This window comes from Mus pahari, chromosome 19 (assembly GCF_900095145.1).
Source record: "Mus pahari chromosome 19, PAHARI_EIJ_v1.1, whole genome shotgun sequence".
Classification (NCBI taxonomy): Eukaryota; Metazoa; Chordata; class Mammalia; order Rodentia; family Muridae; genus Mus; species Mus pahari.
This window is the reverse complement of record NC_034608.1, coordinates 1,856,031-1,870,200: the sequence shown is the minus strand read 5'-3', so window position 1 is coordinate 1,870,200 and position 14,170 is coordinate 1,856,031. Positions and strand designations below refer to the sequence as shown.

Genomic DNA, 14,170 nt, shown 5'->3' with positions numbered 1-14,170 from the left:
AATATGAGATAGGGAAAGAGGGAAATCACACAGGAAGTAAAGGCTGAACTGGGTCAACACTTCTTTCCCATCGACTCCAGTGACTACACGCACACAGTGTCCCATCCTGCCCCACTGACATCACCCATACACCCTTACCATCACACACGGCCCCAGCATCCTCCCGATGGTGACAGTCGTGCTGACCCCAGGGCCTCGCAGGACAGAATCGCAAGGCTGTCTCATTTCCTCGACATCTGAGATCATCCAGGATGATGGGCCCAGCCCCCTCTCCAAAGAAGGCACCCCCTGGGGCGGCCAGGGCACCCCCACAGCCCAGCTCCCTGCAGGCCACAGCAGCATCGCGAAGATCCCAGGCATCATCACACACCGACCCCCATCGTCCACCATGCCACACCTCCAGGCGGCCGGCACAGCCGTGGGGACCATCAGCAAGGCGTAGCCTGGGCGCAGGACCTGAAACAGGAGGACAGAGGTCAGGGTGGCAAGCGGTTAGGACGGAGGAGTGCCTGCTACTTATGCCAAGAAGGAAAACTAGAGTAGGTTTGCAAGGGCCACATTATCCATGTCTAGGGCTATGAGCAGATACTGGGTTAGACCAGTGAAGAAGCAGGATGGGTGCTGACAGGGAACAAGAAGGCTGGGGGAAGGAAAGAGGGAAAGGGAGCGAGAGAGAAAAAGGAGAGGAGCGAATGGAGGATGAAACCCCCAAGTGCCCTTCCGTGGCCCCTTACTCTTGCTTCCAGTTTCTAGTTGCTCCCTCAAGAAAGCTGAGGCCCAGCAGGCTAAGCCTCTCCCAGAGAATGTGTAGAGACAGACCCGAGGCCAGGCCTTTTACTGCTCCCTGGGGGAGGGAGGAGCTGAGATCTGAAGAGCGGGCAGTCGCCCCTACACATACATACATACCGGTGCAGACCAGCCCTGCATCCTCGGTGTGGTCACAGTTGCTCCGGCCCCAGGGGCTTCGGGGACAGTCCCGGAGGGCCTCCTCTCCTCCTCCACACCCCACATCGTCCATCCACACAGGTCCCTCACCAGGTCCGAATCTGGCACCCCCAGGGGCGGCCAGGGCTCCCCCACATCCCAGCTCCCTGCAGGCCACTGCTGCATCTCGGAGGTCCCATCCATCATCGCAGACCGTGCCCCAACGTCCACCGTGCCAGACTTCCAGGCGGCCGGCACATCCATGGGGACCTGAGACCAGCCGCAGCCGCTCTGGGGGACGGGGGGGGGGGCGGGGGGGAGCGATACAGTCAGGGAAGATGGGAAAGTGTAAAAGGTTTAGTCTAATGTCAGCTTGGAGGGGGCAGCTTCCTGTTTGTTTACCTGGGGAAACTGAGGCCCAGGAAGAGCAGAAGACTGAGGTTTGTCTGCCAAGTGCCCAATTTAGGGTCACCCCCCTAGGTCTCATAGAGGAAGGATAAAGAAGAGGGGGTGGCCAGCCCTGACTGGATCTGAGGGGGCACTGTGAACGCTGGTCTCCTTAGAGAGTCACCGGCTGAATGGAGGTCTGGGAATCCTCATTTTGGCAGGGTCTAGGGTCTTGTAGCTCGCAGATCAGGAAGACAAGGGAAACTTAGAGCCTTACCTTGGTGGGGAGCTCCATTTGTCAGTACAGGGGCTCGGGTGGACTTGGTCTGCTTAGGTGGCCGGGGGTTCTTCTTCCGGGGGCCATTCTGGGAGCTTGCTGCTGGTTGGGGAGCTAGGAAAGTGACATGTGACCAGGAAGTCAGGATCTGAGCCGGTCACCCTTCCCGACTCCTTGGCATCTGTCTCGGGATTCTTTTCTGAAAGTTTGAAAGATTTCTGGACGGAGGATTTCTGGGTAATGAGGAGACTAGCTTGCGGGGGTGGGGGTGGAGGTGGAAACGTCTCCAGGATGATCTTCCCCCATAGCTGAGTCCGACCAGGGTGCGGGACGAGAGGCCTGTCCTTTGTGCTCACCGTGAGTTATAGGCGGCTCCTCTGAGCTGGGGCTCAGCTCCCCAGACAGTGCCAGCCATGGATCCCCATCCAGCAGGGACATTGAGTCTTCTCTAGAGTTAGCTGCACGCTGACCTATGGAGAGGACCAAAGTTATGAGGCCAGTGATGGGGGGAGGAGTAGGAAGGTCATCTGACCCCCTTCTGGGGTAGAAGGACCGGAGATGCCTGAATTCCCTGTAGCTCAGAAATAAGTGATCATAAGCTGGGAGTCCTTGGAAAGGGAGCACCTGGCCTTATGGGGATCTGGAATTGGTTATGGCTTAGCTTCTAGACAACTCAGATTTGCAGGAACTAAGGGCTTGAGGGCTCCTGGGGCCATAACCATAAGAGGAATTTGAATCTTTTTACCTACACAGACGACGCCTGCATCCTCCTCATGAGAGCAGATATGGGCCTTCCAGCCCCGGTGGGGACAGATACCCAGCTGTCCCTCATTGCCCCGACAGTTCAGTTCACTGAGCCACACGGGCCCAGTGCCCTCCCCGAAGAAGGCACCCCCAGGGGCGGCCAGCGCCCCTCCGCAGCCTAACACACGGCAGGCCACCGCAGCATCCCGAAGGTCCCATCCGTCATCACACACGGTGCCCCAGCGCCCGCTGTACCAGACCTCCAGGCGTCCTGCGCAGCCATGAGGACCATCAGCCAGGCGGAGTCGCTCTGAGGGATGAAGAAAAAGCTGTGACCCCACACAGGAGTACTGTAGGCTGGGGGTCTACCGTGACCCCAAGGGCAGGGGGACTACCTTACAAGCTACCACCAGGAAGCCAGCTACTCTGGAGGCTGGACCCTGGTCCCAGACTACCGGGTGCAAACGAGAGGAATGTCTCAGAGATGCTGGGGGCTGTGTGAAAGGACGGAAGGACACTGTGAGCCAGGGAATTCAGGCATCCCAGGTCCTTCTGCCCCAGAGGGAGGTCAGATGACCTTTCTACTCCTCCCCCCATCACTGGCCTCATAACTTTGGTCCTCTCCATAGGTCAGCGTGCAGCTAACTCTGGAGAAGACTCAATGTCCCTGCTGGATGGCAGCAATGTCTGGGGAGTGGAATTGGGGTAGCAGGGACCAGCAGGAGAGAGAGGGGAGGCTTGGAGCAGGGTGAGGCCAAGTGTAGAATCAGGACACTTACCTATAGCCTGGATCCCCACCAGCATTGCTGCAAAGGAGGCTGGAGGGGACAGAGTGAAGGGTAAATCAGAGGGGAGGGGTCCTTTCCCAGGGCAGGCTTCCAGCCCCAGTTCAGTGGGAAGCACCCATTCACAGACAGATTCCTCACACCTCTGAGTCAGAAACCCCACTGCTGGAATGGACTTTGGGTGGAGGCTGGGATAAGTTACAGGTCCCTGGGGTGGGTGGGGCCCCAGATGCCTGACCCTTGAAGACAGGGCTGGGGACCAGATTGAATGGTGGGAGTGATAGCTCTACAGAGTACATGACAGGGCAACAAAGGGCAGGTCACTTAAGCTGCTAGGCAGGACATGCAAAAGGCTGGGTCCCTGAGGGATTAGAGGGGCCAGCCAGATGTCAGGATATCACTCAGCAACAGGGCTCCCTCAAATATGAGCCCCTAAATTGGAGAGCTAAAGGGTCAGAGGTGAGGGTCCAGGCCCCTAAGGTGCTCCCCACCCCCACTCCCAAGGAAATGGATCACTCACCAAGGAGGCAGGCCAAGCCCCTCATGTTTGCAGAGTCCAGGGGCAGGGGATGGGGTGAAAGGGGAAGGAGGGCAGGAGAGGGGAGGAGGAGGCAGCCAGGGAGGGAAGGAGGGAGGGAAGCAGCTGCTGAGGAGCCCTGGGCAGCTAGAAGCAGGCTGGGCTGAAGGCTCTGCCAGGAGGGAGAGAGGCTGCAGGGATGCAGCAGGGGACAGGAGGGGGAGGGGGCTGGCCACAGCTGAGGCTGGGAGGGGGGGCGGTGGGCAGGCAGAAGGGAGGTGTTCAAGTGCAAACACCCACACTGGAGGGAGTCGGCCAGGCCAGCCCGGCTCCAGAGGGCCACGTGCTCAGAGATGCTTACAGGGATGGTAGCTCTGGGAAGGGGCAGGCCTGGGTGTCTGGGGGACAGGGCTGAGGGCACACCCTTCTGCCTCCCCTTATTGTCCAGTCAGGCAAGTAAGTGCGGCTGGGAGTGGACGGATTTGGGGGAATCCTGCAGTAGCTTGAGGGCCTGAAGCCAGATACTAGGAGGGACTTCCTAGATCAAGAAAAGAAACTGAAAAACCCTTGTCCATTTGTCACCCACTGTGGTAAATCTGGATGGGAAGCTTCCAGTGCGTATTTGAGGAAGGAGTGTCTGAAGGTATCAGTTCCCAGAACAAAGGTATGGAGGGTAGAGAGACCGAGGGGTCAAGGCGCGCGCGCGCGCGCACACGCGTGTGCACACACACACACACACACACACACACACACACACACACCAGGCAGCTGTAAGGGGAAAAACTTTGGTAATGGGGAGCATGACTCAGAAGGCCTGGCAGAGACTGGCTGCCGCTGTGAGCTCACTGCTTCTCCTCTTCCCAGTGCAGCGCGAACCCCCAACCCCAACACACACACACATACTTCCCTAGCAATTAATGTCAACTTCTGAGAGGAGGAGCCAGACAGAAGGAGAGAGTCTGGAGAGAGCAGCTGGAAAATGCATCAGACAGGAGACAGGCACACAGAAGTTTCAGGGTTTATTAACAAACAGTGTAAAAAACCAGATGGGCTTGGAGACACTGTGCTCCCAGCTCCACCCACTCCCAAAAGATCTGTCCCCTTTGGGAGTTCCCTGTACTCTTAGAGTCTCTCTCTCTCACACACACTCCTCAAATCTCCCTTCCAGACCTCAAACACAGGCAGCAGGGGCTTTGGAGACCCAGAACCAGAAGTTTTTCAGTGCATACAGACTGGGGCGGTGGGGGTGGGGCCAAGGAGTGGACACGATGACCTCTTGTGGTCCCAGGAGACCAAGAAGGGATTTGTTCTACATGAGTTTAGAGTCCTCATTGCATCTGGCAGGCCCACTGTGGGCATGTAAGTCCACCAACCTCGGTGCTTCACTATCAGCCCATCAGACTAGGTAGACACTGAGGGAGAGGATGTAAAGTGCCTGGCACACAGTAGGTGTTCTTTAGGTGCTGGTTCTCTGCCCATCTACCCAGTGGGCATGGTCTCTAATCACAGGTCTTTGCTGAATTCCCTAACCAGCATATAGCCCATGCAGCCCCAGCCTCCCTCTGCCTGGTAGCCACAGGCCTCCAATAACCCTGCCACCCCCCAAGCGGCTACAGCCACTGGGACCACGAGCCGGGCCCGAGGCTCCCCCATACTTCCAGCCCATGCTCGGGCTCGAGCTTCGGCAAAGGCCAGCAGCCTCCTGCCCACGCCCCTGCGACGGTGCCATCGAGAGACAGAGAGGCGGGTGACTCGGGCTCCATCCCCCACGTTGGCACCAGGGGCCAGAGCCAGAACTCCACACACATCACCGGAGCCACGGACAGCCACCCAGGGCCCTCCCAGGCCGCCTGGTGGAGGCAGAGAGCCCCATCGGGCTCGCAAACCCAGCTTCACAGCGGCTACAGCCAGAAACACGGGCAGCAGGAGGGCCAGGGCGAAGGAGGCCAGGATGAAGCGCAGTCCGCTGCTGGCTGCAGCCAGGAGGAGAAGGGCTGGAGGACGTGTCAGCGCGTGGAGGGCCACACGGTTTTCCGTGTCTTTTACACCAGCCTGTGGGTGGGAGTAGAGGCTCAGCCATTCATCACATCGGAACTCCCGAGGAAGGATTCCCAAGTGAGAAGAGAAGCGGACTGATGGGTGGTCCCAGTCTGGCCCATTGGGTGTTAAGGGCTGAGCGAATGAGTGCGGTTTGCCCGAATGAAATGAACTGAATTAGGACTTGAGGCCCATGAGTCCGGATGGCATGCTAGGGTAAAGCACCAAAGGAGGCTGAACAGTGAAGACATGGGCTCTTCGCTGGAAGGTCTGGGGTGTGTGTGTGTGAGCATCCCTCATTTGGGGACTGGTAAGTGGGGCTGAAGGGAGGTCAGGAGACCTGAACATCCAGCCCCTACACCCTTCCAATTGCTTTTTTAAAAACAGCAGCTGAGGTTTAAGTAGGGAGAAGGCAGCAGAGAAAAGAGACCAATTCAAAACAGCCGAGGCGAAGATTTCCCAACCCCCAGGACCCTCGGAACTCAGGCAGGTGGGCGGGGCTGAATGGCCCTAAGAAGCTGCGCATGCTCACTGGTGCCCCTGCCGGCCTCTCACCTTCAGCATCTCCAGCACCAGGGGCTTCTCATCTTCCCTCATTTCCCGCACTGACAGGTGGTTGGGGGCCATGGTAGCCCCCAGGCAGGCCCCCCAGAAGGGAGCTGACGTTGTACACCTGCTGAAAACAAGTAGGTTGGTGTTAGGTGAGCACCTGAGTTCTAAGAGCCCTGGGAGGGATGGACGGCAGTGTTTCCCAGATCGCCAAGGACCCTAGAGCATCTCCAAAGAGGACTGTCACAGTGGCAGGCCAGGTGCCTCCATACCCAATGGGGCTCTGAAAATCTCCCCGAATCGTCCCCCACTCCGGGAAAGGCATTCAGTGATCTGCCTGTAAACTCATCCCCTATCCAAACTCCAGCAGCCCGTCTCGTGAAGTGGTCCCACCCCACATAGCAGAAACAGGGCCCTGCAAGGCACCTCCACGGGGTTGCTCGAATCCCTTGACAGTAAGGGAGGGGGGGAGCAGGGTCAGGAGGGGGTCACCACCGGAAGTGACGTCCACACTCCCGACTGGAGGCGATACCGGCGCCTTAGCAACTGTTGCCAAGCTTCCCCCACTGTGGGGCAGGGGTTGGGAGTAATGGAGGAAACTGCGAGGACGAGGGAAGAGCTGTGACCTGCTGGAGGCCAGTGGGAGAACCATGGAGAAGGGGGGATGGGAATGGGGGACAGAGAGGGTGTCTTACCCGGCCTGCCTGGGAGGATTAGCACAGCTCCTTTCTTGCTGGTCTTTCGTTGCTAAGCGACCTGAGCATCAGGAAGAGGAGGCGTTGCTTGTGAACCTAATCTCATTGGCGCTTGGGTCTTTGAGGGAAGGGATGAGGGTAGCATCGAGCATCCCCATCAGCAGAGACCTTATTCTCAACCCGGAGGCACCTGGGGTATCGTTTGAATTAATAATATTCCTCTACCTACCTTTCAGATGAGGTAAGGGTAGTTTATAGGAAACAAGTGGAAAATCCAGAAATTGACCCCTAACCCTCCCTGCTATAAGTACAACTACACACGAATACATACAAAGGATGGGAAAGGACCAGAGAAAAGCTCGGGGAGTAAGAGAGCTTGCCAAAAGGAACCCCACATGGCTGACTCCGCCTCTCTGACCTCTGCACGGTAAAAGCCTTAACAGTGTAAAGGATGGAGCTGGACCCCATTCCGGAGAAGCATTTAGCCCTCCAAGTACAAAGCAGGAGCTATGCCCATGACTATCCCGTCCCCATGAAAACAAAACCAGGAAGAGATTCTGGGTCTTTATTAGCAAGTCCAGCCAGCAGCCCCCCTGACTCTGGGGCTGACCCCAGCCCAGCTGAGGAGAACAGCTCATTGTGGGGGGAGTGGGTCTCTTCAAAATGTGTGTACCAGTTGGACTGCAGGCAGAGTCTGCACAATCTGGATGGAGGGCAAGTTCTGGGGGGCCATGACCCCTGGTCCAGCCACTGCGGGGACCACTTGTACCATCTGGGACGGGGGAGCTACGGGCACCCCCACAGGGGCAGAGGCCGGGCCAGGTGCTGGTGGGGCCAGGAGTTGCAGTGTGGTGGTACCTCCTGCAACGCTGCTATTTTCTAGCAGCTCAGTAGCTGGGGCGCTACGGATGATGAGCAGTTTCTGTCCTGACGGGCCAGTGGCGGCTGGCTCTGCCAGTCCGGGGGAAAGCGTCTCCACCTCCTGCACACAGAGCCTCGTCTGCTCACCATCCGCCCCACTCAGCACCAGCACACTCTGCAGCCCCTCATCTGTCTGCAGGGTCTCAAACAGGACATCCTGGACCATACCGGCACTGGCCTCACCGTCTCCCACTTCCCCAGGCCCAGGCCCAGTCAGCAACTCTTCAGCGGCCCCACTCTGAACCACCAGCAGGTTTGGGGCCTCTGTAGCCACAGCTCCTCCACTAGAATTGGAGACTTGGCCTGTCAGGGGCTGGAGCTGGACCGTAGTCACCTCCTGTGCTGGTTGTAGCTGGACTGTAGTCACTTCCTGTGCAGGCTGTAGTTGTACCGTGGCCACTTCCTGTGCTGGCTGAAGCTGAACCCCACTCACTTCCTGTGGTCCTGTCTCCCCACTCCCTACATTCTGCAGAACAATGAGGCTCTGCCCTCCCCCGCTAGCCCCTGCATTGCCCCCTCCTTGCACCCCCAGGCTACCTGGGCCTGGAAACCACACTACCCCTGTCCCCTGTCCAGCTTTCCCAACAGCCCGAGGGCCTGACCTTGCAGCACCATTGCCCGTACCCCCAGCACTGGCAGGAGGCAGCAGAATGAGTTTAGGGGGTGGAGGCGGGGGTGGAGGAGTAGGAGGTTGGACACTGCTCGGAATGAGCTGGAGGCCCTGGGCAGTCTGTACCAGGAGAAATGTCTGAGAACTGGGGGCAGCTGGGCCTGGGGGCATAGCCTGGGCTGTGCCCCCAGCTACTTCAAGTGAAAGTGTGGCCTGTAGGTTGGGGAGTACGTGAACATCTTGGGCGGCCAGTGGAGTTGGAGCTGCAGCCAATGGGGCAGGAGGGTGCGATGCTACAGCAGGTCCGGTGGTGCCCGAAGTTGTGGTGGCTGGGGTGTGCGTCCTCAGATGCCGCTGCAGGTAGGCAGCCATAACAAAGCCGCGGCCACAAATGGGGCAGGCAAAAGGGCGCTCGGCAGAATGAGTGCGCTGGTGCAGCAGCAGGTTGGAGGAGTGTGTGAAGGTCTTGGGGCAGAGCGGGCAACGGAAGGGGCGCTCGCCCGTGTGCACCCGCTGGTGCTGCCTCAAGTTGGACGTCTGTGCGAAGCTCTTGCCACACACGCTACACGAGTGGGGCCGCTCACCAGTGTGCACGTGCCGGTGGCGCCGCAGGCACGAAGTGTTCCGGAAGGCCTTGCCACACTCGGTGCAGGCATAGGGCCGCTCACCCGAGTGAAGTCGCAGATGGTACTGATAGTGGGACGACCACTTGAAGGTGAGGCCACACTGGCCGCAGGTGAAGGCTCGCAGGCCTGTGTGCACACGCTGGTGGATGGCCAGCAGGGAGGAGCGTTTGAAGGCTTTGCCGCACTCCCCACACTGGTAGGGCCGCTCACCTGTGTGGTCCCGAAGGTGGTAGCGCAGCCCGGAAGAACCCTTGAAGGCCTTCCCACACTCGGCACATTTGTAGGGCCGCTCTGCAGAAACCACCGGGGCAGGTGGAGGAGGAGGGGGTGGGGCAGGAGTGGCTGGGGCTACAGGTTCCTGGGGACAAGTGACCTCTGCAACCTCAGCCTGGGGAGGTGGGCGTCCAGCTGCCGCCTCCTCCACGTGACTCTGCTGGTGAGCCAAGAGGCTGGCCAGTTGTGGGAAGGCACCGTCACAGCTGCCACAGCGAAAGGCCTGTCCACTGGCAGCACCGTGGCTGTGCTGGTGACGGGACAGGCCGGCCACCGTCCGGAAGGACTTCCCACAAGGAAGGCAAGCAAAGTTAGGAGGGCCTGGAGTGGCAGGTGGGGGCTGTGGCAGGGCAGAGTCAGCCTGGGGCAGCTCGGCAGGCACATCCTGGGACTGGGTGGCTACAGCGGGACCTGGGCACGGCTGGTGCTCCAAGAGGAGCTCCTCGCTGCTGAAGCCCTGCTCGCAGCCATCGCAGCGGTACACTAGCTCCACTGTAGTCTCAGCAGCAGCCAAAAAGAGCTCGGGCACCACGGGTGGGGGCTGGGGTGGCGGGGCTGGAGGCTCAGGCGGGCTACGGGGCTGCAAGTAGGCATCGGAGACCAGAACCTTGGTGTCAGCTCTGCTGGTCTCCCCTGGGGGGGCGGGGGCGGGAGCGGGGGCAGGAGCGGGGCCGCCGGGGGCAGGGCCGTGGGTGCGGTGGTGCAGCAGCAAGTTGGAGGAGTGTGTGAAGGTCTTGGGACAGAGTGGGCAACGGAAGGGGCGCTCGCCCGTGTGCACCCGCTGGTGCTGCCTCAGATTGGTACTCTGAGTAAAGCTCTTCCCACAAATGCCACAGGTGTAAGGGCGCTCTCCTGTGTGCACGTGCCGGTGGCGCCGCAAGCTGGACGAGTTCTTGAAGGCCTTGGGGCAGTCAGGGCACGGGTAGGGCCGCTCACCCGTATGCTGTCTCAAGTGGTATTGGTAATGGGACGACCACTTGAAGGCCAGACCACACTGGCCGCAGGTGAAGGCCCGCAGGCCTGTGTGCACACTGCGGTGGATCTGCAGCAAGGAAGAGCGCTTGAAGGCTTTGGGACAGTCAGGGCACTGGTAGGGCCGCTCGCCTGTATGGCCCCGCTGGTGGTAGAGGAGGGCTGAGGAACCCTTGAAGGCTTTGGGGCAGTCCGGGCATTTATAGGGCCGTTCACCTGTGTGAGTGCGCTGATGGTGCAGGAGCCGAGATGACCACCTGAAGGACTTGCCGCATTCCCCACACTCATACTGAGCAGCCGGGGTGGGTGCTGGCGCAGTGGGACCTGGCTTTTCCCCAGTTCCCTCCGTGGTGGAAGCTGGCGCCATGTCCACGTGGGAGCCGGCCATCACACCTGGTGAAAGGATTCTGATCAGAATGAGCAAGCACTGGACCACTCACAGCATCTCTTCAAGGAACAGGGGGCTGCCTCCCTTTGTCGCCCACGCTGTAGGGGCCCTTCCTTAGGGGGATTTGCAACAGCCGGGGTTTAACACACATTATCGTAGACTCAAGGGAGGAGTCATGGGGTACCTGGGATGTGAAAATAGCTCCTCTAGGAAGCAAACAGGCCCCAAAGGGGGTGCTCTCTAAACACTGTCCTGCCGTCAGGAGGACACCGGCCCCTTGAGTCACCGTCCCTTGGGAGAAGCCGCTGGCTTGGCTTCTTGCCTGTTTACCTCTCTCCTCCTCAGCGCTCATCCCCCACTTCACCCTAAACAATTTCACTCTAAGGAAAGCCACTGCGTAGTGATTAGGGCTCAGGCATCCACTCCAGCACCCACTACCCGCCTCGTTCCCTCTGGGTCCCCCAAATCCCTAGTGAGGACGCCCTGTTCCCACAGGATCTGCAACCTCCTTCCATCACACCATCTCTACCAGCGTTACCAGCCTTGTACACTCTACCTGGCACACCCTGCCTGTGCATACATTTGTGCCCACAACTCAACACTGTGCGCGCCTCTCGGCTCCCGCGGCAATTTCTCTGATCCCCGTGCTCCCCCCACCTCACCCCTCAGTGATAACCCTTAGCATGTTTCTTCTCCCACTGAAATCCGCTTGCTTCCCTGTCCTTAGCCACCGACCGTGCTGATGACTGGAAAGAGAAGAGCGATCTGAGTAATATTCTCATCCTCCAATCCAGGCACCAACGGGTCCCAAATGAGCCAACTGCCTTTCCACTCAGGAGGCATCTTGTGATGTCTGGAGACACTGGCTGTTGCTTGTCTGTCAAGGGCAGGGACAGAGGTGCCTTCTCAGCACCCTACAGTGCACAGGATGAATCCCTACAAAGATGCAGTCCAAAAGAGTAGCAGCTGAAAACTGCAGGGGTCCCCGCCCCAAAATGCTCTATGCCATGGCCTCTGACCTCCATGGCCTCTGACCTCCCATGGCATTCTCTAGCAGTTTGCTTCTCTCCTGGCCCACCCCCAGCAGCAAACATAAAGAAACAAGACCCCTTGTTTACTTCCCCCAGCCCTTTATAGGTCGGAAGGACTAGCCTGCCCTTCCCTCTGGAACCACTTCAGGTACCCGTAGTCCCCCCGTACCCCAGCTCCTTGTGCTCAGTCTTTCCTTAAGCGTATCTCCTAGCTGCAGATGGCTGACTCCCCCTTCTGTGACCACCTTAGCCTTCGGGCTGAATCCTGCTAAACCTGGAGGTGGAGAATCAGAGCTCAGTCAAGAACTGCTGTCTTTCTCTCTGCCCCCCTCCCTGAAAGCCCTTACCCTCTCCTAGAATTCCACAACCTATAGAAGAACTCTAAAAATGTGGCTCTACCCACGCCTCTCCTTTGCTCCAAAGGCTTGGGACACAAGATACCTCACACTTAACCACAATCTATCGCCAGGTCTTTCCCCTCTATGCTCTCCTGTTACAAAACTTAAGGGTTGGGCAGGAGCTGTGGCTCAGTTGATGGAGTGCCTATCCAGCACACACAAAGCCCTAGGTGTGAGCCCCAGCACTGCGTAACCCAGGCGTGGTGAGAGAAGAAGCTAAGACAGGAGGAGGATGAGTCTGAGCCAAGCCTGGATAGCACTCACACCTAAAGGGGACAGAAGAGAAACTCCCTTACAGAAGCCTGCTGACTGCTTATAACTACGTCCGTCGTCTCCCCTCTTGCTGGCCTCCTGTCCCTCTAGCTATTCAACTAGGCAGGGACAGCTACCCCTACCTTGTGCCTAGTGCCCTTCCCCTCCACCATCCACAACTCACACTGTCACCTCCAAGTCTTCAAGAATTCACCCCAGAGATCCTTCCTCAGACCACCCTTGAGCACTCCCTGCTCTCCCCCCATGCCTCATTTGCTCCCTTCTTCACGGGGCCCATCACCGTCTAAATACTATAGGGCAAGCATTTCTCTTTGTCTTTTTGAGGCACAGTTTCTCTGCACAGCCCTGGCTGTCCTGGAACCCACTACCTAGCCCAGGTTGGCCTCGAACTCAGCTGTCTGCATCTGCCTCCTGTGTGCTGGGCTCAAAGGCTCACCACCCTAGCCAGGATGTCTCAACCTCAGCAGCACAGAGATTTGGAGACGGGTCATTCTCGGTCAGAGGGGCTGTCTAATACACCGTTGGGTGTTTATCAGGATTCCTGACCTCAACAGGATGGATGCCACTGGTCACAAAAAACCAGTGCCAGCTTGACCCTTCCCTAGTAAATCCTGAAGTCAGTACTGCAGTGACAGTACCCCAGGACAGTCCCATCAACGTATAAGTCTCTTGCTGTTTGTTCTACTCTGTCAGTTTTCACATCATCCACACGGAGAGCCTCTGCTTCGCTCACTGATGCATCCCAGCACCTACCAGAACATCAGCAGAGAGCATGCTCAGTAAAGACTGAGTGAACAGAGGAAGGCATCCCCTTTTGACAGGTTACAAAGGACTTCTCTTTCAAAGGGCAATAGGCTACAAAAGATTTGTTTTTTAAAGGGCTGGTGTTCCTTTTGCCCTGTAGGTGACAAATGAGCTTCAGAAACTGCCTGTGCCTCTGAGGCCATATCTTTTAACACAAGAGACCCATCTTAGCAGTGAGAGTCCCCTTTAAAAGGCTGGGCTTTCCGAGGACGCTCTTGCGGCTTGGGATGTAGCTCGGTTGTGAAGGGTTAATGACTGGCATGCATGAAGCTCTGGGTTCTAGTCACAGCACACCAGAGAACTGGGCGTGGTGGCACAGGCAGGCCTGTCATCCCAGAACGTCGCTGAGGGCAGCAGGATCATAAATTCAAGGTCACCGTCAGCTACACGGTTGAGTCTGACGGCATCCTAAGCTGCACGAGGTTTCATCTGGGGGTGGGGAGGAAGGTCTCTTTGTTCAGATATTCTAGGGACCAGCAGAATTATGAAACTTTCCCTTCAATGTCTGGGAAACCATCACCCGCTTTTAAGGAAACAATCCTCCTTTTAGGAGAAAGGGGAGGAGGGAAAGGGCAAGCAGCTTTGCAAAAATATGCAGCTAAACCCGCTGTCCTTACCCCTTTAAGAGGGCGGAGCCGGCCTAACAGAGACACGTCGGAGGCGAACTAGCGACCTTCCCTTTAAGGGACCCCTTCCGGTTTCCCGCTCGCCGTTCTCCAAGCGACTCCGCCCTCCGGCCCTTCCCCCACCGCGCCCTCCGGTCTCTCACCTGTGGCCCCGGTCGGGGAGGGGGGATCAAGGAGCACCCCAGGGCCTTCCCGCGGGGGCTGACGGGAAGCGGGGCCCGGCACAGCGCTGCGGGACCCGCGGCCCGGGAGGGGGCGGGGGCGCGCTCCCTCCCCACGGCCCCCGGCGCGAGGCACTCAACCTTTATCGGCGGCCTCTCGCGCACACAAACC

At 58.4% G+C, this 14,170-nt stretch overlaps 3 protein-coding genes across 8 annotated transcripts in view; all 3 read right to left on the bottom strand.

The window, feature by feature from the left end:
- Ssc5d (scavenger receptor cysteine rich family member with 5 domains) overlaps positions 1-3,716 on the bottom strand; it is a 20,500-nt gene extending 16,784 nt beyond the window's left edge. The window contains exons 1-7 of the mRNA XM_029532048.1: positions 3,638-3,716; positions 3,112-3,150; positions 2,334-2,642; positions 1,945-2,058; positions 1,589-1,702; positions 907-1,215; positions 139-456 (exon numbers count right to left, since the gene is read on the bottom strand). Of these exons, the coding sequence (XP_029387908.1) occupies positions 139-456; positions 907-1,215; positions 1,589-1,702; positions 1,945-2,058; positions 2,334-2,642; positions 3,112-3,150; positions 3,638-3,662 (1,228 nt within the window). The 5' untranslated portion in view covers positions 3,663-3,716. The remainder of the gene's footprint in view (positions 1-138; positions 457-906; positions 1,216-1,588; positions 1,703-1,944; positions 2,059-2,333; positions 2,643-3,111; positions 3,151-3,637) is intronic.
- Positions 3,717-4,640: 924 nt separating this feature from the next.
- Positions 4,641-6,963, bottom strand: Nat14 (N-acetyltransferase 14 (putative)). 5 transcript variants are annotated; one of them, XM_021219690.2, is made up of 3 exons: positions 6,916-6,963; positions 6,227-6,344; positions 4,641-5,686 (listed from the first exon to the last, which is right to left on the bottom strand). In XM_021219690.2, exons 2-3 carry the CDS (start codon positions 6,296-6,298, stop codon positions 5,138-5,140), a joined length of 621 nt encoding a protein of 206 aa, XP_021075349.1. In that variant the 5' UTR covers positions 6,299-6,344; positions 6,916-6,963; the 3' UTR covers positions 4,641-5,137. The 5 variants fall into 5 exon arrangements, with proteins under 5 accessions (XP_021075349.1, XP_029387855.1, XP_029387857.1 ...); XM_029531995.1 differs by having other exon boundaries at positions 6,227-6,347; positions 6,916-6,961; XM_029531997.1 differs by lacking the exon at positions 6,916-6,963 and adding an exon at positions 6,647-6,669.
- A 502-nt stretch (positions 6,964-7,465) lies between these two features.
- On the bottom strand, positions 7,466-14,170 carry Znf628 (zinc finger protein 628). Of its 2 annotated transcripts, XM_021219183.1 has the most exons (3): positions 13,981-14,170; positions 11,906-12,010; positions 7,466-10,710 (listed from the first exon to the last, which is right to left on the bottom strand). In XM_021219183.1, the coding sequence occupies exon 3, from the start codon at positions 10,703-10,705 to the stop codon at positions 7,574-7,576; it is 3,132 nt and encodes a 1,043-aa protein (XP_021074842.1). In that variant the 5' UTR covers positions 10,706-10,710; positions 11,906-12,010; positions 13,981-14,170; the 3' UTR covers positions 7,466-7,573. The 2 variants fall into 2 exon arrangements, with proteins under 2 accessions (XP_021074842.1, XP_029388144.1); XM_029532284.1 differs by lacking the exon at positions 11,906-12,010 and having other exon boundaries at positions 7,477-10,710; positions 13,981-14,157.